The 26,045-nt window shown below is 44.8% G+C and overlaps 1 protein-coding gene across 1 annotated transcript; it reads right to left on the bottom strand.

The window, feature by feature from the left end:
• Positions 1-21,122: 21,122 nt before the first annotated feature.
• cxcl14 (chemokine (C-X-C motif) ligand 14) lies at positions 21,123-25,044 on the bottom strand. The gene is made up of 4 exons (XM_072512373.1): positions 24,707-25,044; positions 24,238-24,343; positions 24,004-24,117; positions 21,123-22,025 (listed from the first exon to the last, which is right to left on the bottom strand). The coding sequence occupies exons 1-4, from the start codon at positions 24,771-24,773 to the stop codon at positions 22,010-22,012; spliced, it is 303 nt and encodes a 100-aa protein (XP_072368474.1). The 5' UTR covers positions 24,774-25,044; the 3' UTR covers positions 21,123-22,009.
• Between the last annotated feature and the right edge of the window lie 1,001 nt (positions 25,045-26,045).

Raw genomic sequence — 26,045 nt, 5'->3', positions numbered from 1 at the left:
TGTAAATGCTGAGCGAGACAGGCAGTATATTGGCCTGGAATAAATACTGACATAGCCAATTTTGTACTAGAATGTGAAACATGCCAGCGAAATCAATTGACACAGAGTAAAGAGAAACTCACCACTCATGATCTCGAGAAGACTCTGTGGGCGAAAGTTGGTATTGATCTATTTCATTTTCATAGTCGTGATTATGCCTTGATCATCGACTATTTTTCAAACTACCCGGAAGTAATGAAATTGTCTGATTCTACTTCGGAATCTGTGATCAAAGTGACTAAAGAAATATTTGCTCATCATGGGATACCTTGCAGAGTCATGACAGACAATGGACCTTGCTTTGATAGTAATGATTGGACAGAATTTGCTCGTAACTATAATTTCACTCATATCCCGTCTGGTCCTCTTTATCCTCAGTCTAATGGTAAGGTTGAAAAAGGATTTCACATTGTGAAACAACGTTTCAAGAAAGCACTTGACTCTGACTCAGATATGTTCTTAGCTTTAATGAATTATGGGGCTACTCCTCTCTCAACTGGTTTATCTCCTGTTCAGTTGTTAATGAACAGATCATTGCGTACAACTCTTCCATGTCTACAACTAGCTGATCCTGATCTTCAGCAAGTCACAGAGAAAATGCAACATCAAAAGCATCTTCAGGGGAAATACTACAATGATCATGCAAAATCATTGGAACCACTTAATCCAGATGATCTAGTGAGAATTCAGATTCCCATTGGAGGATGATCTGATCTAACTAACGTCATACGCCAAGCAGCACCTCACTCGTACATTGTTAAAGCGACTGATGGTCTCTGTTCTTAGAAGAAATCGACATGCTCTTCTGAAAGTCAAATCTTCTCGTACGTTATTTCCATGTCTTCAGTTTGATGATAATTTATTACATACTACGACATCATCTGATAAGTAACAAGATGACTTCCAGAAGCCGTTGGACAAATCTACTATTCATTTGACTGGATTGAGGAGATCATCCAGAATCAGAAAAAAATATGACAGACGGAATTTCTAAAGAAACACAAATGAACTGTTTAACAAATTTTGACTCACTTGTTAACTTTGGCATGCATATCAATGTATCATGTAATAATGTTACTTATATTTTCCTGTTTGTACTGTACAAATGTCTAAAAAAAAGAGGGATGTAATGATATGTATCATCTAAGGAGAATAAAGGGTTAACAAGATGATATTCGTGTATATCAACACTAGATGGCATCACTGAGTAGTCTTATAAAAGGCTGTGTCTCTAAGCATTCTGGGAGAAAGCTGAGGAGAAAGCTGATCAGAAGTTGATGAAGAAGTATAGTGTGAGGTTTCGTTGGAGTGTAGGTTGATTAGTGAGAGATAATTAATTAATGTAACATAGATTCAATACTGTTATTTTGTTAGCTGTTACTCAGTGGAGTGTGTGAACCATTTTGAGCAGTGCAAAATAAACTATTTTTGGTTTAAACATATAGCTTTATGTTCTTTGTAAACACTACAGCTTTGGCTACCTTGGAGAACAATACAAGGAACATAACAGCAGGCGCAGAGGGGGGGCTGCGGACAGGTGGGTTTGGGAGGAGAAGCAGCAGTTTAACTTTCAAAACTGAGCATGCTCAGTAACCATGTTAAAGCAAAATGGAGGCAGCATTATCCAGGGAATGTCTCTAACTTGCCAGTGTACGCAAATGAAAATATGCTTTTAGAATGCACTTTAAATGGAGGATACCTGTACTCTGATTAGAAATCTCAAATGTCAACAAATCCAAGTTAACAGTAGGGTATGCTGCAGACTACCAAATCAAAACAAGTGAGAGAACAGTTTGCGATATGAAGAGATAAGAAAGGTGTGGAAGAACGTGAAGGTTATTTTAACAGGAGACATTAATCAACCTATTATAAATTGGAAAAACCCAAGTGTGATAGAGTTATAGTGCAATGCCTGACTGCTTCAAGACTCAATACATAAATGGGGCCATGAGGTGAGCCACTGCTCACCTGGAATTTCTGTTACTTACAAAGGACTCAGGAAGAAGTGAAAGATTTGGCACAGATGGGGAACAGGAAACACAGAATGATAAAATTTAACATGAACTCGGACTCCATTATCATACTTCAAAAAGTTTAACTTTCAAAAGGCTGATTTTAAAGTGATAAGGGAAAACTAAAGAGTTGCAGGAGGATGTTAGTCAATATTTCTGTAGAAGACATGCGGAAGACCTTTGATAGATTTATGCTGTGTGAAGAAGAACACGTACGTATCTAAGATCAACAAGGTCAGGCTGCAACATATGCCCTACATGGACTAACAAACAAACAAAAAGAGAAATATTGAGCAAAAACAATTGGCTGGATTCTCCGTTTCAGCAGCTGTGTGCCAGCTCGAAGGGAGAATTCACGGGTGTTTTACGCCCCAAAAATCAGCGCCGACTCCTCGTCGATTCCAGGACAGGTGAAGGGCTAGCAGCCTCTCTGGGTGGAACTTCAGGCTCCCACACCAAAAATGGCCGGAGAATGGCTGGGTTCGTGGCCGCGCATGTGCACGGCGATGACCTGCAGCGGTCGCGCCGTACAACATGGCACTGGCAGTGTGCAGACACGACCTGCCATCCACGACCCCACAGATCACCCCTGGCCAGCCCCACCTGTTCCCCCCCAGCCCTTGTAGAAGCCCCCCCCCCCCCCCCCCCCCCCGGCCAACGGCACTGATCCCAGCCGAGTGTGGCGACACTGGACACAGTGCGCAGCCACCACACTGGGTTCCCGACCGATGAGACCACATGTGTCCCGCGCGGTCGGGAACTCGGCCCCTAGGGAGCGGAGCATTGCGGGAGGGCCGGCCGAAGGTGCCCCAATGCCGTTGAAACGGCATGCGTGTGCGACGCGATGATGCCATTTTGGAGGGGACAGAGCAAGGCTGACCGGCATCAAAACAGCGCCAGCCCCGATTTGGATGTAGGAGTCGATTCTCCGCCCGATCGTCGATTACAATATTGGCTTCTGGCAACGGAGAATCCCGTCCAGCATTTATGAATTATACAGGGAGAAAGGAAAAGGAATTATTATAGGATAGTGCACAAACAAGTCAAAAGAGGAATCGGGTAGATTAGTGTTGTGATATAGGCTGGGATTCTCCGGTCATTGGGATTCACTGGTCCCACCGGCAGTGCATCCCCGCCTGCGGGTTTCCCGGTGGTGTGGGGTGTCTTCAATGGGAAATCCCATTGACAAGTGGCGGGAAGAGAGAATTTTGCCACCAGTGAACGGCACGCCACCGAGAAACATGTGGCTGCGAGACAGGAGAATCCCACAGATGTATATGTACATTTAAGTGGGTGTATCTTAAACTATGGTCAGTCACTACCGCCTCAGCAGGGTGTGATGCATTAGTCCCACAGCTTGTATTCAGTTTACAGCAGAAGATGGTAGGAGTCAGACATGTCTATTAATCCTCCAAGTTAACATTATTTGTATACAGTTCTACCTTCAAATAAAGAACCCACATTATTGTTTTACTAATCTGCAATATATGATTGGTATTTTCACATTGAATAGAGAATAACATATCAATTAGAGAAAATGTTTAAATGCATTGCAGCAAAATAAAACATTCTTTCAGTGCTGTAGGAGTAAGAGAACTGAGAGAGAAGAGGGAAGGAGAGGAATCTCACTATATAACATTAAAAAGACATCTGACATGGGACAGGGAGGATGGTAAATAACGGTGCCATCAGCATTGCGGTAGTATCATTGCACCCTAGGATGTTAACAATTTAAAAAACATTTTTAACCAATTGATTAAAAGCTCACCCAATATTGAAAATGTGGTGCTTTACATACAATATGTAAATACTCAATAAATACTCAATAAATACTCAATAAATACTCAATAAATACTCAATAAGGGGCAGCGCAGCACGGTGGGGCAGTGGTCAGCATTGCTGCCTCACGGAGTCGAGGTCCCAGGTTCGATCCCGGCTCTGGGTAACTGTCCTTGTGGAGTTTGCACATTCTCCCTGTGTTTGCGTGGGTTTTGCCCCCACAACCCAAAGATGTGCAGGGTTAGTGGATTTGCTACGCCAAATTGCCCCTTAATTGAAAAAATGAATTGTGTACTCTAAAATTTAAATAAATACTCAATACACATATAAATATGAACATAAATACTCAATATAAATATATGTAATATACAAATGCCTCATTAACATTGGTCATCTCCTCATTAAACAGTTAAAATTAAAATTTTAATTATCAGCAAGATTGGAAATTACTTTGATCAGACATTTTTCGAGTCAAGAATTTGATACTTCGAATTTAAAAAAAAATAATCAGACAATGACTGAATAGTATCAAATGTCCCTGTTTTATCAAATATTTGGGAATGGCGATGCAATGCTGCTTTCATAAAACTATGCGACCGTTAGAGTAATATCACCAATGTTGCTTGAAGTGGTAATGTATCCAAAAACAAGGTCACTTGCAATGCTCATAATGATTTGTTTGCCATAAGATAACATCTTGAGCCAAACCGGAACCACGTTTGTGCTCCATGCATTATTTTTAAATGGAATAATTGTTTATGCCGGGCATAGTGAAACTTTACTGAAGTGATATGAAGGAACAGCCTTTGCACAATACCAAACGATGTTCCTGTGAGAAGAATGTCAGTGTGCTACCTGGCTGAAGATGCATCCAATCAGAAAGTAATAGTCATTAGAGTAAGATCATACAAAAGTTAAAATTAAGACAGTGGGATGATGTTTGTGACGGCCTGAATGGAAAAGATGCAGTCCGGTTAGTTGACTCATGTTTATGTTTGGTCTACTTCCTCTGAACCCATTTTGCGGAAGGTCACATGGTTCAAACAGCAGTACAGTCGGGTAAATGTTCCGTAGATTCTAAAACACTTTTCACATTTGTTGTCTTTGCTGGCTTGTCAAGCAAAGTCCTCACATTATTTAAAGAATTTGGGCCTTGATGATCTCAATAAGTCCATTTTGAATATTTAAAATTCATTCTTAGGTTGTTTGCATCACCAGAAAGGCCAGCAAATGCTGTCCATTGCTAATCACTCTTGCGAAGAGGATGCTGAGCTGCCTTCTTGAACTGCTGCAGTCCATGTTGTGTAGGTACACTCATACAGCCACAGTGTTGTTAGGGAGGAAGCACCAGGATTTTGACCCAGCAACAGTGAAGGAGTGGTGATGTATTTCCAAGTCAGATGCTGTGTGACTTGGAGAAGAACTTTCAGATACTGGTACTCCCATGTATCTGCTGTTCTTGACCTTCTAGGCCAGGAATTGGCAATATGTGGCTTCAAAGTGGCTTCTTGAGTGTTGTTGGAGCTGCATTTATTCAGCCAAGTGGCAGTGTAGCATTCTGTATATCTGCTGGTATGTAAAGGGTTAACAACTGTATTATAGTGCTAGACAATGACTAGATGGCTGTCAACCACTAGAACCTTCCAGCATGAGCTGAAAAACTGAAATTAATCAAGTCAGAAATTAATCAAGAAGGACAGAGACAACATAGAACAACATAGAACATACAGTGCAGAAGGAGGCCATTCGGCCCATCGTGTCTGCACCAACCCACTTAAGCCCTCACTTCCACCCTAACCCCGTAACCCAATAACCCCTCCTAACCTTTTTTGACACTAAGGGTAATTTATCATGGCCAATCCACCTAATCTGCATGTCTTTGGACTGTGGGAGGAAACCGGAGCACCCGGAGGAAACCCACGCAGACACAGGGAGAACATGCAGACTCCGCACAGACAGTGACCCAGCGGGGAATCGAACCTGGGACCCTGGCGCTGTGAAGCCACAATGCTAGCCACTTGTGCTACCATGGAACCCTAGGACGCTAGATTTCAGAGGGTCCATGCACCACCTTCAATATGGGTGGCTGAAGGGGCGATGTCCTCAATACCGTAACATTCTATCTGATTTGACGATCGTAGATGGTCTACTATTGAGACTTGACCGAATTGTTATTCCACAATGTCTTTGTTCCGACATACTTGGAAAGAATCACGAGGGACACCTTGGTGTCGGAAAATGTAAAAGATGAGCACGACAGGCAGCCTACTGGCTGGGAAGAAATAGGGACATTACTGACATGATTATCACCTGCGAAACTTGTCAAAGACACCAACCTGCGCAATGCAAGGAGACCCTTCAGCAACACAAACTGGTTACTTCTCCTTGCACCAAAGTAGGGATTGACCTATTTCATTCAACTGGACGAGACTATGTCTTAGTAATAGATTATTATTCTAAGCACCCAGAAGTTATGAAACTTCCAGACTTGACATCAAACTCAGTAATTAAAGCAAAGAAACTTTCTCAAGGCATGGAATACCGGACACTGTCATGTTGTATAATGGTCCATGTTTTGCAAGTTTGGAATTGTCAGAATTCTCGAAGAAATATAACTTCACGCTTGTGACATCCAGTCCTCACTACCCTCAGTCCAATGGTAAGGTAGAGAAGGGTGTTCATATAGTCAAACAGTTGATTAGTAAAACAAATGATTCAATGTCAGATATCCATCTTGCGTTGTTACCTTATAGAGCTACACCACTATCTTCAGAACTCTCGCAGGCTCAAATGCTATTTAATAGGGATCTCAGGACTACCTTACCATCAATTAGACTGCAGAAGCCAGACCACTTGCTAGTGCTGATGAAGATTGAAGAACAACGTTCAAGACAACAGTCATACTGTAACAGACATGCATCTCAATTGGAACCACTCACAACAGATGACCTTATCAGAATCAAAAATCCAGAACGGGGATGGTCTGCTCTTTCTACAATCATTAGGCAAGCAGCTCCACATTCCTACATAGTAAAATCAGTGAAAGGCACAATTTTTCGATGAAACAGACGTGCTTTGCAAAAGGTTCGGCAACACCACCTAATATTTCCAAATTTAAACTTCAGAGTCAATATTTTGTGACAATTTACTGCATACCAGAAATTCAGATGACATGCACAAGACTGCGAAAGTTTTAAATTCACCACCTCGACAGCTAAGAAGATCGACAAGACGCCGAAGACAACCAAACAGACTGAACTTGTAAAATATTGAATTATTGTGTATAGTCATTACTCACTTGTATATGTTTTACTTGTACACATATACATCTCATGATTTACAGTTTCTTGTTATACAATTTTCTCTGCTACATAGAAAATATGTTTAAAAAGGGGGATGTAGTGATCTGTATGTCTGCTGCTATGTAAAGGGTTAACAACTTGTATTATAGTGCTAGACAACCACTAAATGGCAGCACTAGATCCATGTATATAAACTGTACTCAGAGGAGATTCCCACCTTTTTGTATCAGAACAAAGACAAAGAACAAAGAAAAGTACATCACAGGAACAGGCCCTTATGCCCACCAAGCCTGCGCTGACCTTGCTGCCCGTCTAAACTAAAATTTTCTACACTTCCGGGGTCCGTATCCCATCCTATTCATGTATTTATCAAGTTGCCCCTTAAACGTCACTATCGTCCCTGCTTCCACCACCTCCTCCGGCAGTGTGTTCCAGGCACCACTACCCTCTGTGTAAAAAACTTGCCTCATACATCTCCTCTAAACCTTGTCCCTCGCACCTTAAACCTCTGCCCCCTAGTAATTGACTCCTCTACCCTGGGAAAAAGTCTCTGACTATCTGTCTATGCCCCTCATAATTTTGTAGACCTCTATCAGGTCGCCCCGCAACCTCCTTCGTTCCAATGAGAACAAACCAAGTTTATTCAACCTCTCCTCATAGCTAATGCCCTCCATACCAGGCAACATCCTGGTAAATCTCTCCTGCACCCTCTCTAAAGCCTCCACATCCTTCTTGTAGTGTGGTAACCAGAATTGAACACTATACTCCAAGTGTGGCCTAACTAAGGTTCTATGCAACTGCAACATGACTTGCCAATTTTTATACTCAATGCCCCGGCCAATGAAGGAAAGCATGCCATATGCCTTCTTGATGTGGAGATGCCGGCGTTGGACTGGGGTGAGCACAGTACGAAGTCTTACATCACCACGTTAAAGTCCAACAGGTTTGTTTTGATGTCACTAGCTTTCGGAGCGCTGCTCCTTCCTCAGGTGAATGCAGAGGTCTGTTCCAGAAACACATATATAGACAAATTCAAAGATGCCAAACAATGCTAGGAATGCGAGCATTAGCAGGTGATTAAATCTTTACAGATCCAGAGATGGGGTAACCCCAGGTTAAAGAGGTGTGAATTGTATCAAGCCAGGACAGTTGGTCGGATTTCGCAGGCCAGATGGTGGGGGATGAATGTAATGCGACATGAATCCCAGTTCCCGGTTGAGGCCGCACTCATGTGTGCGGAACTTGGCTATAAGTTTCTGCTCGGCGATTCTGCGTTGTCGCGGGTCCTGAAGGCCGCCTTGGAGAACGCTTACCCGGAGATCAGAGGCTGAATGCCCGTGACTGCTGAAGTGTTCCCCGACTGGAAGGGAACATTCCTGCCTGGTGATTGTTGCGCGATGTCCGTTCATTCGTTGTCGCAGCGTCTGCATGGTCTCGCCAATGTACCACGCTTCGGGACATCCTTTCCTGCAGCGTATGAGGTAGACAACGTTGGCCGAGTCGCACGAGTATGTACCGCGTACCTGGTGGGTGGTGTTCTCACGTGTAATAGTGGTATCCATGTCGATGATCTGGCACGTCTTGCAGAGATTGCCATGACAGGGTTGTGTGGTGTCGTGGTCACTGTTCTGAAGACTAGGTAGTTTGCTGCAAACAATGGTTCGTTTGAGGTTGCGCGGTTGTTTGAAGGCAAGTAGTGGGGGTGTGGGGATGACCTTGGCAAGATGTTCATCGTCATCAATGACGTGTTGAAGGCTGTGAAGAAGATGTCTACCTCATACGCTGCAGGAAAGGATGTCCCGAAGCGTGGTACATTGGCGAGACCATGCAGACGCTGCGACAACGAATGAACGGACATCGCGCAACAATCACCAGGCAGGAATGTTCCCTTCCAGTCGGGGAACACTTCAGCAGTCACGGGCATTCAGCCTCTGATCTCCGGGTAAGCGTTCTCCAAGGCGGCCTTCAGGACCCGCGACAACGCAGAATCGCCAAGCAGAAACTTATAGCCAAGTTCCGCACACATGAGTGCGGCCTCAACCGGGACCTGGGATTCATGTCGCATTACATTTATCCCCCACCATCTGGCCTGAGAAATCCTACCAACTGTCCTGGCTTGATACAATTCACACCTCTTTAACCTGGGGTTACCCCATCTCTGGATCTGTAAAGATTTAATCACCTGCTAATGCTCGCATTCCTAGCATTGTTTGGCATCTTTGAATTTGTCTATATATGTGTTTCTGGAACAGACCTCTGCATTCACCTGAGGAAGGAGCAGCGCTCCGAAAGTTAGTGACATCAAAACAAACCTGTTGGACTTTAACCTGGTGTTGTATGACTTCGTAATATGCCTTCTTGACTACCTTCTCCACCTGTGTTGCCCCTTTCAGTGACTTGTGGACCTGTACACTAGATCTCTCTGACTGTCAATACTCTTGAGGGAACTGTATATTCCCTACCTGAGACCTTCCAAAATGCATTACCTCACATTTGTCCAGATTAAACTCCATCTGCCATCTCTCCGCCCAAGTCTCCAAACGATCTAAATCCTGCTGTATCCTCTGACAGTCTTCATCGCTATCCGCAATTCCACTAACCTTTGTGTCATCCGCAAACTTACTAATCAGACCAGTTACATTTTCCTCCAAATCATTTATATATACTACGAACAGCAAAGGTCCCAGCACTGATCCCTGTGGAACACCACTAGTCACAGCCCTCCAATCAGAGAAGCACCCTTCCATTGCTACTCTCTGCCTTCTGTGACCTAGCCAGTTCTGTATCCATCTTGCCAGCTCACCTCTGAACCCGTGTGATTTCACCTTTTGTATCAATCTGCCATGAGAGACCTTGTCAAAGGCCTTACTGAAGTCCATATAGACAACATTCACTGCCCTACCTGTATCAACCATCTTTGTGACCTCCTCAAAAAACTCGATCAAGTTAGTGAGACACGACCTCCCCTTCACAAAACTGTGCTGCCTCTCGCTAATACACTTACTTCCAAATGGGAGTAGATCCTGTCTGGAAGAATTCTCTCCTGTAATTTCCCTACCACTGACCTAAGGCTCACCGGCCTGTAGTTCCCTGGATTATCCTTGCTCCCCTTCTTAAACAAAGGAACAACATTGGCTATTCAGGAGTGACTAGAGAGCAGAGTGTTAGAGATATACCTTAGTTGGCACGTGTAGTTAAACATTATTTATATTTCTTGTTTACCTAATCATTGGTTATAGTTGTAGAAGAGTGAACAAACTCATCGATATTTATATTTTTTATTCAATAAATGTTATTTGCTTAAAGACTGATAGTTTTACTGAACTACAACCATCAGACCATTCTGGAAGTAAGCAAAAGAGTAACGATGTATTCTAATCACATAATATAACAGGGAGTATTCCATCAAACTCCTGATTTGTGCCTTGGAGATGGTGGACAGACTTCGGCGAATCAGAAGGTGAGTTACGAGCCACTGAATCCTCAGCCTCTGACCAGCTACTGTAACCATTGTATATATATGACTGATTCAGTTAACTTTATAGTCAATGCCAACTCCAGACTTTTGATAGTGGGGGAATCAAATACTGGATCTAAATACTGTTGAACTTCAAGGGGAGATTGTTAGATTCTCTCTTGTTGAAGATGATCACCATCTGACATTTCTGTGGCACAAATTTAATTTTCCACTCAAAAGCCCAAACCTAAATGTTGCCCATGTCTTGTTGCATGCAAACATGGATTGATTCAGCATCAGGGCAGTTGCAAATAGTCCTGAGCACTGTGAAATCATCTTCTGACCTAATGTTACAGTAACAATGCAGCTGAAGTTGTTTGGGCCTAGGACACAATCCCAAGGAGCTCATGCAGTGATATTCTGGGGCTGAGATGACTAGCCTCCAACAACTACAACCATTTTCCTCTGAGCTATGTGTGACTCCAAATGAAAAACATAATAGCACACCAGATATCAAGTGCCATTTCAGGGCCTTAATATATTTTACAGTTCAAAAAAGTTAAAATACATTTTGCTTCATAGACTGTTTATATTATATTAAGTGTGTTTTACTTTGGCATGATTTTAAATAGGAAAATTAGAATTAAATAAGAATTTTCTGGGTAACCAGAAAAAAACACAGGTTGAGAAAAATGTTTTTTCTAGAGATAGTGTAAATCATTTCTTGGCAAAAGACAGAATTCTCCTTTCAAAAACATCTTTTATTTACTCAATATGTTTTGTTTGACTTGGATGGCTAAATTGTTGATATTCTGACTTAGCATTCAACCTAATATAGCTTAGTTAGGTGAAGTGTTAAGACATCCTTTTATTCTACTGCCCTGGCAGTGTCATTTAGTTGTCTTTTCCACAATAGGGTGGTCAATAGGACTTTAAACTAGAGATTGGGGGGGAAGGGAAAGTCAGGGAACCAAGAGGTGAAGTAATCAGTGGGAAGCGTAGCTGCTTAGGAATACAAAAAAGCACGAAAAGACAGAACTCAGGAGAGGTTACGATAGTCCCCATCCCACAAAATATGACACAGTGTATGGAAAGGCTCAGTAAACCAAGGTCCACCACACTAAGAAAACAAAAAGGGACGGTCAATAGAGAATTAAAGGTGCTATATTTAAATGCGCGCAGTGTACGGAACAAGGTAGATGAGCTTGTGGCCCAGATTGTGACTGGCAGGTATGATGTGGTAGGCATCACAGAGACGTGGTTGCAGGAGGTTCAGGACTGGCATTTAAACATCCAGGGATTCACAACCTATCGAAAAGACAGAGAGGTGGGCAGAGGGGGCGGGGTTGCCTTGTTAATTAGGAATGAAATTAAATCAATAGCACTAAACAACATAGGGCCAGATGATGTGGAGTCTGTGTGGGTAGAGTTGAGGAACCACAAAGGCAAAAAAACCATAATGGGAGTTATGTACAGGCCTCCTAACAGTGGTCAGGACCGGGGGCACAAAATGCACCACGAAATAGAAAGTGCATGTCAGAAAGGCAAGGTCACAGTGATCATATGGGACTTCAATATGCAGGTGGACTGGGTAAATAATGCTGCCAGTGGACCCAAGGAAAGGGAATTCATTGAATGTTTACAGGAGGGCTTTTTGGAACAGCTTGTGATGGAGCCCACGAGGGAACAGGCCATTCTGGACTTAGTGTTATGTAATGAGCCAGACTTGATTAAAGATCTTAAAGTAAGGGAACACTTAGGAGGCAGTGATCATAATATGGTGGAATTCAATCTCCAATTTGAAAGAAAGAAGGTAGAATCAGATGTAAAGGTGTTACAGTTAAATAAATGTACCTACAGGGGCATGAGGGAGGAACTGACAAAAATCGACTGGGAGCAGACCCTAGTGGGAAAGACAGTAGAACAGCAATGGCAGGAGTTTCTGGGAGTAATTGAGGACACAGTACAGAGGTTCATCCCAAAGAAAAGAAAGGTTATCAGAGGGGGGATTAGGCAGCCATGGCTGACAAAGGAAGTTAGGGAATGCATTAAAGCAAAAGAGAAAGCCTATAATGTGGCAAAGAGTAGTGGGAAGTCAGAAGATTGGGAAGGCTACAAAAACAAACAGAGGATAACAAAGAGAGAAATAAGGAAAGAGAGGATCAATTATGAAGGTAGGCTAGCCAGTAACATTAGGAATGATAGTAAAAGTTTCTTTAAATACATTAAAAACAAACGGGAGGCAAAAGTAGACATTGGGCTGCTCCAAAATGACGGTGGTAGTGATGGGAGACAAGGAAATAGCTGAGGAACTAAATAAGTACTTTGCGTCAGTCTTCACAGTAGAAGAAATATCCCAACAATTCAGGAGAGTCAGGGGGTAGAGTTGAATATGGTAGCCATCACAAAGGAGAAAGTGCTAGAGAAACTAAGAGGTCTAAAAATTGATAAATCTCCGGGCCCAGATGGGCTACATCCTAGAGTTCTAAAGGAGATAGCTGAAGAAATAGTGGAGGCGTTAGTTATGATCTTTCAAAAGTCACTGGAGTCAGGGAAAGTCCCAGAGGATTGGAAAATCGCTGTTGTAACCCCCCTGTTCAAGAAGGGAGCAAGGAAAAAGATGGAAAATTATAGGCCAATTAGCCTAACCTCGGTTGTTGGCAAGATTCTAGAATCTATTGTTAAGGATGAGATTTCTAAATTCTTGGAAGTGCAGGGTCGGATTAGGACAAGTCAGCATGGATTTAATAAGGGGAGGTTGTGCCTGACAAACCTGTTAGAGTTCTTTGAAGAGATAACAAATAGGTTAGATGAAGGAGAGCCAATGGATGTTATCTATCTTGACTTCCAAAAGGCCTTTGATAAGGTGCCTCACGGGAGACTGCTGAGTAAAATAAGGGCCCATGGTATTCGAGGCAAGGTACTAACATGGATTGACAATTGGCTGTCAGGCAGAAGGCAGAGAGTTGGGATAAAAGGTTCTTTTTCGGAATGGCAACCGGTGACGAGTGGTGTCCCGCAGGGCTCAGGGTTGGGGCCACAGCTGTTCTCTTTATATATTAACGATCTAGATGACGGGACTGGGGACATTCTAGCTAAGTTTGCCGATGATACAAAGATAGGTGGAGGGGCAGGTAGTATTGAGGAGGTGGGGAGGCTGCAGAAAGATTTAGACAGTTTAGGAGAGTGGTCCAAGAAATGGCTGACAAAATTCAACGTGGGCAAGTGCGAGGTCTTGCACTTTGGAAAAAAGAATAGAGGCATGGACTATTTTCTAAACGGTGACAAAATTCATAATGCTGAAGTGCAAAGGGACTTGGGAGTCCTTGTCCAGGATTCTCTAAAGGTAAACTTGCAGGTTGAGTCCGTAATTAAGAAAGCAAATGCAATGTTGTCATTTATCTCAAGAGGCTTGGAATATAAAAGCAGGGATGTACTTCTGAAGCTTTATAAAGCATTAGTTAGGCCCCATTTAGAATACTGTGCGCAATTTTGGGCCCCATGCCTCAGGAAGGACATACTGGCACTGGAGCGGGTCCAGCGGAGATTCACACGGATGATCCCAGGAATGGTAGGCCTAACATACGATGAACGTCTGAGGATCCTGGGATTATATTCATTGGAGTTTAGGAGGTTGAGGGGAGATCTAATAGAAACTTACAAGATAATGAATGGCTTAGATAGGGTGGACGTAGGGAAGTTGTTTCCATTAGCAGGGGAGACTAGGACCCGGGGGCACAACCTTAGAATAAAAAGGAGTCACTTTAGAACAGAGATGAGGAGAAATTTCTTCAGCCAGAGAGTGGTGGATCTGTGGAATTCATTGCCACAGAGGGCGGTGGAGGCCGGGACTTTGAGTGTCTTTAAGACAGCAGTTGATAAATTCTTGATTTCTCGAGGAATTAAGGGCTATGGAGAGAGAGCGGGTAAATGGAGTTGAAATCAGCCATGATTGAATGGTGGAGTGGACTCGATGGGCCGAATGGCCTTACTTCCGCTCCTATGTCTTATGGTCTTATGAATCTTTGAAACTATTAGATGAATTCAGAAAGGAAAATATGAGTACTCTAATATTCATGTAATCAGAGTAGATTAACTTTACAATGCATAACAACACTCTCCCTTAAACATTCATTTTCTGACATTGTCCAGGCATGTGTGTACATTTGACGAATCAGTAAGCATAGAAGCATGGAACTCAATGGCATCTTGACAACCTACTGCGGGGGGGGGGGGTTAACTTACAGGATTTTAAAGTTCTGTTTATGCAATCCAATTTATGCATTTTAGCACATCGTAGTAAATCTAATGTTGGTTTAATTGTTTGTTTCTTCGAAATCCGTGCATGATTAACAAGCAGGTTTTTTAAAACCTAGAAATTAATTAAATGGCTGAAATTTGTGCAAAGCACAGAGCCTTTTTAAAAATAAATTTAGCGTACCCAATTCATTTTTTTTCCAATTAAGGGGCAATTTAGTGTGTTCAATCCACTTACCTTGCACATCTTTTTAGGTGTGGGGGCGAAACCCACGCAAACACGGAGAGAATGTGCAAACTCCACATGGACAGTGACCCAGAACCGAACCTGGGACCTCAGCGCCGTGAGGCAACAGGGGTAACCCACTGCGCCACTGTGCTGCCCGCAAAGCACAGAGTCAACAATCTAAGTAAGAACACAAACAGTGATGTTATGGGGGAGGGCCCAGGTTTCGTTACCATTGGGATGCATACAGTATCTACCAAATTTGTGCTTATTTAGTCTAATAATAATAATGGATATTTTGGTTTGACAATGTTTGAATTATTTGTGGGCCTGTATTCAAAGTCTTGCATTTCTTGGGTATAGGAATTCATTTCAAAATTTGCAGATGATACAAAACTTGGCAAAATAACGAATAGTAAAATGGATAGTAGCAGAGTCGACTTCAGGAGGACACAGACTGGTAGGAAGGACAGACACATGGTAGATGCAATTTAATGTGGATAATATGAAGCGATGCACTTCAAACAAATTGGGTCATGTGTGCTTTGGATCAAGTGGAACTGGTGGATGTACTGCATGTAGATTTCCAGAAGCATTTGGTAAGGTGCCACATGAAAGGTTATTGTGGAATGTAAAAGCTCATGGTGTAGAGAGTAACAAATCGACATGGATTGAAGATTGGTCAGCGAACAGGAAACAGAGTTTCTGGTTAGCACTACATAGCAACTGGTATGCCACAGGAATCAGTGTTGAGGCCTCAACTTTTTACAATTTATATAAACGACTTGGATGAAAGGACCCAAGGTATGGTTGCTAAATTTGCTGATGACACAATGACAGGCAGGAAAGTAAGTTATGATGAGGACATAAGGAGGCCACAAAATTGGCCGTGATAAATTGCCCTTAGTGTCCAAAATTGCCCTTAGTGTTGGGTGGGGTTGCTGGGTTGTGGGGATAGGGTGGAGGTGTTGACCTTGGGTAGGGTGCTCTTTCCAAGAGCTGGTGCAGACTCGATGGGCTGAATGGCCTCCTTCTGCACTGTAAATTCTATGTCTATGTTATGTTAAAAGGATACAGATCGGTTAAGTGATTGTGCAAAGACCTGGCAAATGGAATATAATGTGGGAAAATGTGAAATTGTCCATTTTAGCAGTTAGCAGAAAAACCAAGCATATAATCTAAATGGTGAGAGATTGCAGAGAACATACAACGCAGAAGGAGGCCATTCGGCCCATCGAGTCTGCACCGACCAACTTAAGCCCTCACTTCCACCCTATCCCCATAACCCCTCCGAACCATTTTGGTCACTAAAGGCAATTTAGCATGACCAATCCACCTAATCTGCACGCCTTTGGACTGTGGGAGGAAACCGAAGCACCCGGAGGAAACCCATGCAGACACGGGGAGAATGTGCAGACTCCGTACAGACAGTGCCCCAGCGGTGAAATTGAACCAGGGACCCTGGCGCTGTGAAGCCACAGAGTTATCCACTTGTACTACCGTGCTGCCCACGCAGAGGTCAGAGATTCAGAGGGATCTGGGTGTCCTAGTGCGTAAATCACAAAAGGCTTGTATGTAGGTACAGCAAGTAATTAGGAAAGCAAATAGAATGTTATTGTATATTGTGAGGGGAACTGAATACAAAAGTATGGAGGTTCTGCTTCAGTTGTACACTATTGTGTACAGTATTGGTCACCTTATCTAAGGAAAGATGTAAATGTGTGAGAAGCAGTTCTGAGAAAATTTATCAGAGTTTACCAGGAATGAGTGGGTTGTCTTATGAGGAAAGGGTTGGAGAGGTTAGACTTCTATCCATTGGAGTTCAGAAGGATAGGTGACTTTTAGATCCTGTGGGGTATCGACAGAGTGAATGTGCAGCGGATGTTTCCTCCTGTCGCAGAATCTAGAATTAGGGGGTCACTATTTAAAAATAAAGGGTAGCTCATTTCAGACAGAGATGAGAAGTTTTTTTCTCTCAGAGGGTTGTGAGTCTCTGGAACTCCCTTCCTCAAAAGGTGGTGGATGCAGAGGTTTTGAATATTTTTAAGGTAGAGCAAAATAGATCCTCGATATGCAAGGTAGTGAAAGATCATGGGGTCGGCAGGAATGTGGGGTTACAATTAGATCAGCCATGATTTTATAGAATGATGGAGCACACTTGAGGGGCTGAGTGGCCTACTCCTGGTCCCGACTCACATATTTGCATGTTCATTATGGAAAGACAGTATTAGCTAAACGTTATTATTTTGAAGGGGTGCAATAACTGAAGAATCTGCGAGTGCATGCTCACAAATCCTTGAAGTTAGCAGGGCAAGTTGATAAGGGAGTTTAGGAAGTATATGGGATACTTTGGCTTGGAAATAAGGGGCAAACACTGGGAGGCCACGCTACTCCTTTGGGCTTGTTAGGCCTCAGATGAAGTATTGTGTACAATTCCGAGCATAATATTTTGGCAAGGATGTACGAGCCCTGAAGAGGGTATGGAAATTGTTTACTGGGATTATACCTGGGATGAGGAATTATAGTTCTGTGGGGAGTTTGGAGAAGCTGGGATAGTTCTCCTTCGAGCTGTAGCTTGTCAGCTTCCTTATTAGGGGCTGGTTTAGCACAGTGGGCTAAACAGCTGGCTTGTAATGAAGAACAAGACCAGCAGCGCGGGTTCAATTCCCGTACTGGCCTCCCGGAACAGGCGCCGGAATGTGGCGACTAGGGGCTTTTCACAGTAACTTCATTGAAGCCTACTTGTGACAATAAGTGATTATTATTAGAACATAGAACATAGAATGATACACCGCAGTACAGGCCCTTCAGCCCACGATGTTGCACCGAAACAAAAGCCATCTAACCTACACTATGCCATTATCATCCATATGTTTATCCAATAAACTTTTAAATGCCCTCAATGTTGGCGAGTTCACTACTGTAGCAGGTAGGGCATTCCACGGCCTCACTACTCTTTGCGTAAAGAACCTACCTCTGACCTCTGTCCTATATCTATTACCCCTCAGTTTAAAGCTATGTCCCCTCGTGCCAGCCATTTCCATCCGCGGGAGAAGGCTCTCACTGTCCACCCTATCTAACCCCCTGATCATTTTGTATGCCTCTATTAAGTCTCCTCTTAACCTTCTTCTCTCCAACGAAAACAACCTCAAGTCCATCAGCCTTTCCTCTTAAGATTTTCCCTCCATACCAGGCAACATCCTGGTAAATCTCCTCTGCACCTGCTCCAAAGCCTCCACGTCCTTCCTATAATGCGGTGACCAGAACTGTACGCAATACTCCAAATGCGGCCGTACCAGAGTTCTGTACAGCTGCAACATGACCTCCTGACTCCGGAACTCAATCCCTCTACCAATAAAGGCCAACACTCCATAGGCCTTCTTCACAACCCTATCGACCTGGGTGGCAACTTTCAGGGATCTATGTACATGGACACCTAGATCCCTCTGCTCATCCACACTTCCAAGAACTTTACCATTAGCCAAATATTCCGCATTCCTGTTATTCCTTCCAAAGTGAATCACCTCACACTTCTCTACATTAAACTCCATTTGCCACCTCTCAGCCCAGCTCTGCAGCTTATCTATATCCCTCTGTAACCTGCTACATCCTTCCACACTATCGACAACACCATCGACTTTAGTATCGTCTGCAAATTTACTCACCCACCCTTCTGCGCCTTCCTCTAGGTCATTGATAAAAATGACAAACAGCAACGGCCCCAGAACAGATCCTTGTGAATTATTATTATGTGTCAACCACGGATCCGGAGAATCACGCACCATTTTACATTGGAATTGATTGTGTTCCATGTGGCGCTGGTGCTAGCCCCTCCAGTCGCTGAATTGGTCCAGATCCGGGTCAGGCTCGCTAATGATATGCCAATGACGTTTACTGGAATGATTTGCGCTGCTGTCGAGGCGACGGAAAATTACGATTTGGCGTCAAATTGGTACAAGCTGCGAATTTGTCATCAGACGATGGAGAATCCCACTGCATAGATTTATGACATTTAGCAAGACAAGCAGAGTGGTGGTGGTGGGGTGGCTGGGGGAGGGGGAGGGATGAAGAGAGATGCGTTTACATAGGTTGATTAAGGTCTGGGACATGCTTTGTGGAAAAGTGCTATAAATTCTATATTAAAGTTCAAAGGGTATTTGGACATGAACGTTAATGTAATTATTCAATGCTAGTTCCATACTTTCCCCCCACAACGCTGCAATTCTTTTCTTATCAAATATATATTGAATCTCCTTGGAAAGTTACAAATTAATCTTTTTCCATTTCCCTTTCCGGTAGTACATACTAGATCCGCCCCCCCCAAAAACAAAAACATTGGATGGACAAAATAATGTCTCATCTCTCCCTCTGGTCCTGTTACCAATTATTTTAATTCTTGGTGTCCTTTAGACATGGACAGTTTCTCCCTACTTACTCTCAACACCTCTCAGTTAATCAAAATGTAGGATTTGAAATGACTTGTTCATGTTTACTACTTGTTTGATCTACTTGTTAGATTTTAGTTGAACAAATCTAAGAATGCAGAGTCAAGTAAAAAGAATTTAAAGATTAAAGATGCATTGAAAGGTGCCAATTAGACATGGCACCATTAGGCATGACTTGAGCTCTGGAGGCAGAAAGGGCTTGCATTTATAAAGCGCTTTCACGACCCCGGAAGTCGCACATGGCATTGGAAGGAACAAAGTCCGTTTGAAATGAACAGTTATAGGAAAGAACAGATGTAATTAAATTGAACTTTATAATTGACAGGTAGGCAGCCCCCCCCCCCCCCCCCATCCCCAGCTTGCTGATCAAGACCCCACCCAAAACTTTCTGATAACGAGCTGGGCAGCATGGTAGCACAGTGGTTAGCACTGTTGCATCATAGCACCAGGGTCTCAGGTTCACTGTCTGTGCGGAGTCTGCACATTCTCCCCGTGTCTGCATGGCTTTCCTCCCGGCGCTCCGGTTTCCTCCCACAAGTCCCGAAAGACGTGTTGTTAGGTAATTTGGACATTCTGAATTCTCCCTCTGTGTACCTGAACAGGCGCTGGAATGTGGCGACTAGGGGGCGGGATTCTTCCCGCCCAGGGCCGGGCCGAAGAATCCCCGCAACCGGTCCATGCTGCCCCGACGCCGTCACGCGATTCTCCGCGCCGGTCGCGGGCCGCTGTACATGACCGGGCCGCTGATTCTCGGCCCAGGACGGGGCCGGGCGGCCGCTCTAAAAAGGCAGAGTCCTGCCAGCGCCATCCACACCTGGTCGCAGCCGGCTGGAACTCTGCGCGCAGAGTCGGGGGGCGGCCTGTGGGTGGGTGGGCTCTAACCCCGGGGGGGGGGCTCCGAGGGGGCCTGGCCCGTGATCGGGACCCACCAATCAACGGGCTGACCTCTCGCTCCCCGGGCCTATTTCCTTTCGCGCCGGCCCCTGAACTCCCGTGCCATGTTGTGTCGGGGCCGGCGTATTGAGGGAGGCCAGTGCGCATGCACGGGTTGGCGCCGGCGCCACTGCACATGCGCGGATCCCACGGCGCACAGTTCACGCCGGGATGTGAGGCTGGGGCGGCGTCAACCCGTCCAGCCCGGTGCTCGGTACTCTCTTCACGACGGCATTTCTGAAGGCGTGGACACTCTGCCGCCGAATAGGAGAATCCCGCCCATGGGCTTTTCACAGTAACTTCACTGCAGTGTTAATGTCAGCCTACTTGTGACAATAAAGATAATTATTATAAATCTGGACTAGTTCCACTGAGCGTGGGGATCAGAATTAGTTGTATTTTTTGTTGTGTTGTCTCAGTTTTCCATCTCGGGTGGCTGGCTCTCCGTTCCACATAGAAGCAGCAGAATGTAGAACACAAGGCCAGCACGCACTCCGCACTCCAGCTGTGCACACGCCTCTGGGAGGCGAGGCAACAAGCTGAACACTCCAACCACACAGTTCACACAGCCAAGCACACACCTCTTGTGAGCTGCCTTGTGGATGGTGCCTAAACAGGGGGGCGGGTGGGGTGGAGGGAGAGAAGAAATAGCTCATTTCCTGAAACGAACGGTCAATTCGGTATTTAATATTTATTTCACTCGTGCACTCTGAACACAGGGTACAGCAAATACAAAATAACTAGAAATACAACCAAGTCATTTGCGGTTTCACCGGAGGAGGTGAACAACTTTCCCGCTGTTCCGTCAATTTTATTGGAAAACTCCTTGAATTTTATCAGAGTCGGCGATTACAAAGTCTCAAATGCTGCCAGTTTTTACAGACAGTAAACTGCATATTGCGATTATGGATATAATTTGGCAGGAACATAGGTAGATAGATGCTAAGCGTAGATACAACCAAGCGGCTGGAACCTCATCGCTTCCAATGGGCTTCACCCACTATTCCCTCCAATGTAAATATCGATTTCCCTCCCACAAAGAAAAAGCAGAATATGACGTTTTCTAAAATCGTTTCCCTTGCTTAATTCGCGCGATTATCGCCTTAAGACATTCGCCCAGTATTTACATGACTGCACTAGAATTACTCCTGCACAAGAAAAGTGGTCTAAAGTCACGAGTGTGCCTCTAAATATCACAATATGTCAAATACAAAAATATCAAATTACACCATATTTAAATGAAGAAAGCCATTTCCCCCCCGTCGTTTATTCGTTCGAGTTTGCACACCGCCGTGGAGGCGAGAAGAGTTTGGAGGTTAGAGCAGGAGCCGCTTGGCTGAGGCAGACTTCTCAATGCACCCTTGTCGTTGTGACCATGGGTAAAGTGACCATTGGTGAAGCTGTACATTACCGTGCGGTGGGAGAGCGGGACTTGGGGGGGAGAAAAAGAGTTGATTGTGCTCGAAACGAAGATCCTTTAATCAGACTTCCGTAGTTTCGTCTGTCGCTACAGTAAGTGCAGGTTCTGTGTACTTTCTTAGGAAAAAAAGGTGAAAGAACTACTCCTCATAGACCCTGCAAACAAAACATAGATACATTGTTTACATATAAACGCATAGACACTTGTTAATTTCAGCTGAGCTTATATCCATTTGTGTTGTACCGGCAGATCAACGAATCGGTAACATTAGCAAAGAGATTGTCCGATCAGTGAGGCAGAGCCTTTTTCTGGGTGATTTATTTAATCGGGTATTGCAGGCATTGGAATGTCAGTTTGTAGACGCCTACGAAGTTGCTCGGCAGATTTCACCCAAAATACTTATGGGGCAATCCTGCTGGACCCTGCAATCCTGTTAATCGGGGTTTGCAATAATGCTTAAAATTTTCCACTCGAAAGTCATGCATGCAGTTCTCCGTTAGAAAGGCTGCAAATGTGGATCCACCGGCCAAGCGATGGGAGACGCCCTTTTCACTCAGTCCAGTGAGAAGTTTCGTACCCAGTGACCCGGCAATGGGATGTTAAAAGAGTGGATGTGTGGTTCGGCCTGCGCTCTGCGGGAACGATCACCCCCTCCCCCACGGGTCCAGTTACTTTACGGTTCACTGACTAAGACCGAGATGGTTGTCTGCTCCCGGCCTCCCGACACTATTACCCTTCATGGACACGGCTCCGAGGCCGCCAGCTGCCGTGTACTGGAGCACAACTAAACCGGTACGCATTTGGCTGTGCAGACGAATGCAACAACTTCGCTGCTGGGATAACCTGGGTCTCTCTCACTGTATGCTGACTCTCGGATATGCACATACAAGCAAACATCAGCTTCACAAGAAGCAAAAAGTGAGTTAAACATCACTTCGTGCAGTGAACAAAGCATTGGCTCCAAACTCCTCTGAGCGAGTGTTCCCTTCGGGGCACTCGGTGCTATGAGAATGCCCAGGCCAAAAACCAGGTGGCGACAGAAAGGCAGTTAATACCCCTGCGCCAATCGGTAAATTTCATTGTTACACTTACACTTTTTCTTAAAGTACAGTTTTAAACCAACTCCTATTTCAGTTTCAGAAATGTCAATTACTGTTTGCAGCAGGAAGGGTGTTTTCCGTTTTATTGGAGGGGGGGGGGGTGGCAGTCTAGGATCAGGGCACACTCAGAATAAGGGGCATCTCTGTGGTGAACATGCTCAATGACTTGAGTTTCCAGTCCTCTGGGTTAGAGAATTCCAAAGATTCGCCACCCTCGGGTGTAAAGAAATTCCACCTCGTCCCAATCCTAAATGATCTGCCCCCCATTCTGAGTGTGCCCTCATCCTAGACCCCCTCACCCCCAAGTATTAAAGATATTAAAGGGTTTGGGGATAATGCAGGAAAATGCCACCGAGGCAGAAGCTCGGCCAACATCTAGTTTGATAGAGGAGCCAGCTCGAGGGGCAGAATGGCCGTCCCCGCCTCTGGTGTGGCTAGACGTTTTTCTGGGAGTTATACTGAGCCGGCGGATCCTTCATGAAGCAACTTCACGTTGAAGCCACATCACATAAACCAAAGGCTACGCCTGAGTTACGAAACCGCCACACAACTATTGGGAATTGTTGCGGGGAAAATTTCCGTCCGGGGTTCCTGTTTTGCTCGTTTAAGTTTTCGCAGAGACCGCGACAAAAAAAACCATATAGTTGAGGTTAAGAGGGAGAAATAAGCCAGACCCCCGGACATGTGGGATTCGAAGAAATAGAAAAGCAAGAAATAGACTCAAGTCTCCCCCGCCCATCACTGAAACAGCACAAATCAAACATTCGATAATATAACTCAAGGACTTTGCTGCAAAAGACATTGAACAAGTTTTCTTCAGGGGCACGTTTTTTATAACTGTGTTAAATAAATATGGGATTAGTAAACCCGGCCGATGTTAAAACAGGGAAACTGCCAGCGCACATCTCCCCATCGAGAGTTTCAACCATTGACCCTGGCGGGAACTCCCATTTCAAAGCATCAGTCAGCAACTTGCAGGAAAGTTTTCTCACAACCGGCAGGGAGTGGGAGGGAGGGTAAAAAGCCAACTCACCGGAGATCTTTCCTCCAGTTCTCATGCAGTTTGAGCAGATGTCTGGTGGTCGGGAGTTTGGGGTGTAAACAGTACTGCCGACCCTTGAATCGATCTCCTTTCGCCATGGTAACGCTGACAAGAAAAAAAAAAGAGCTTATGAGAGACAAAAGTGACCCCGGGAGTGGGCTGCCTGCGCACTCTAAGACAGCCAACATCAGTACGGGAGGCACCGGGACTGGGGTACACACTCACAAGATCATTTTCTCTTTGCAGTAAGGGTATCGCGGTCTGGATTCCACTTTCCGCACGTCCTTGTAGCGGATCTTGGGGCTCTTGCGCGTACATTTACATTTGTAAGCTGCGAGAGATAGAAAAGGACAGGAGAAAACATCAGCACACGCCGAATGACTATTTACACTTCAAGTGCTCAACATCTGTATACTTAAAACGCAAAGACCTTTGAAAGAGAGAAAAAAATACGGGTTCAAGTACATCTGGAAGTGACTCGCAGTAATTCTCCGAGGCAAGCAAGTTTAGGGATTAAAATTGGACTGGAACTTTACATATAACATTTTAATGGGGGTAAGCTCAAGATGTTAAGGGGATGGGGGGGGGGCGGGGAGAAGAGATTCCTGACAGCAACTTGAAGCTACAGGCAGGTGGGTAAACAATGTTGTTTTTTGTTTTAAATCGCTCATGAAATGAACACGCGTTTTCTTACCTTCCACTTCGATGGAGCAAATGACAATGAGCAGCAGGAGCAGGGTGGCAGCAAGCAAACCCTTCATTGTTGGGGAGTTGCGGTGAGTGGCCAGTGAGTGGATATTAATGTGCAGTCCCGGTGTCAACACCACCAGCAGCAGCAGCAGCAATCTCCTCCTCCTCCTCCTCCTCCCGGCTCTGGACAAGCGAGACCTCTCCTATCCTCCTCACACTCACTTTGTCTCTGAGCGCGTCTGCTCGAACCGCCCCGGTTTATAATAAAGCCTAATTATTTATGCATAACATTTCGACGAATCATAGATATTACCTAATCGTCAGGCAGGCAGGCAGGACGGAGCAGTGGCAATGGGGACAGGCAGGCGGAAAGAGACAGAGTGGCGTGGGGCGGGAGGAGGGGAGGAGTCTCTGTGGATCAGGTGGAGGAGGAAAGGCAGCCTGCCTCCTTCCTTCCCTCTCCCTCCCCGGGCCGGTCAACCCTTCAGCTCCCACACTCTTGACCAGCGCAGCCATTTGGGTACGTTTTATGAATTGGACATCGCTTCACCCTGCCGAGATGGATGGTGGAAGTGTATTCAATAGCAGACTAACTGGATCGGGGGTTCAGAGAGCCGCACAAACACGGTGGGAGAATGACCTTCACTTTGTAAGGTGCAATGGTCCTATGAATAGTAACTTTCAAAGGGGATTGGATAGATACTTGGAAAGGACACCAAAATACAGGTCAAGTTGTTAGCTCCTTTGAATAAGGTGGCACATAAATGATGGGCTGTACTGCATGTGCTGTATGATGTTCTTTTAATAAGGACACGGTGAGTCCACACCGAGTAAAATAAAGATCTTTGATTTATTTACAGTTTACGGTACGTATACTTCCTGGTAGATCCCTACGCGGTGTCTTTCTGGTCAGTGCCTGACTGGCTGCGCAGCACGGTAGCACAGTGGTTAGCACTGATCCTTCACAGCTCCAGGGTCCCAGGTTCGATTCCAGCTTGGGTCACCTTCTGTGCGGAGTCTGCACGTTCTCCCCGCGTCTGCGTGGGTTTCCCCCGGGTGCTCCAGTTTCCTCCCACAAGTCCAGAAAGACGAGCTGTTAGATGAATTGGACATTCTGAATTCTCCCTCCGTGTACCCAAACAGGCGTCAGAATGTGGCAACTAGGGAATTTTCACAGCAATATCATTCCCGTCCGATTAACCTGATCACGGGAAAGGTGCCATTTTGAATGAGATCTACTGCTGGACGCCCAAAGCAGCTTTTGCCACAGATGGGAGGAAGCTTTAAACAAGCAAATCAGGGATACATTAGCATTCCAGCTTGGGAATATTTGGGACATAAAT

This window comes from Scyliorhinus torazame, chromosome 7 (assembly GCF_047496885.1).
Source record: "Scyliorhinus torazame isolate Kashiwa2021f chromosome 7, sScyTor2.1, whole genome shotgun sequence".
NCBI lineage: Eukaryota > Metazoa > Chordata > Chondrichthyes > Carcharhiniformes > Scyliorhinidae > Scyliorhinus > Scyliorhinus torazame.
Note: the sequence above shows the minus strand (reverse complement) of the source record. Positions and strands in the feature narration are given on the sequence as shown.

What these genes read in the sequence shown, in the direction of transcription:
- cxcl14 (XM_072512373.1), bottom strand. Translation starts at nt 24,773, where the DNA reads ATGAAGGGTTTGCTTGCTGCCACCCTGCTCCTGCTGCTCATTGTCATT. An exon ending in TTGCTCCATCGAAGTGGAAG is followed by an intron (nt 24,344 to 24,706) that starts GTAAGAAAACGC and finishes TATCTCTCGCAG; the next exon opens with CTTACAAATGTAAATGTACG. An exon ending in TGCAAAGAGAAAATGATCTT is followed by an intron (nt 24,118 to 24,237) that starts GTGAGTGTGTAC and finishes TTTTCTTGTCAG; the next exon opens with CGTTACCATGGCGAAAGGAG.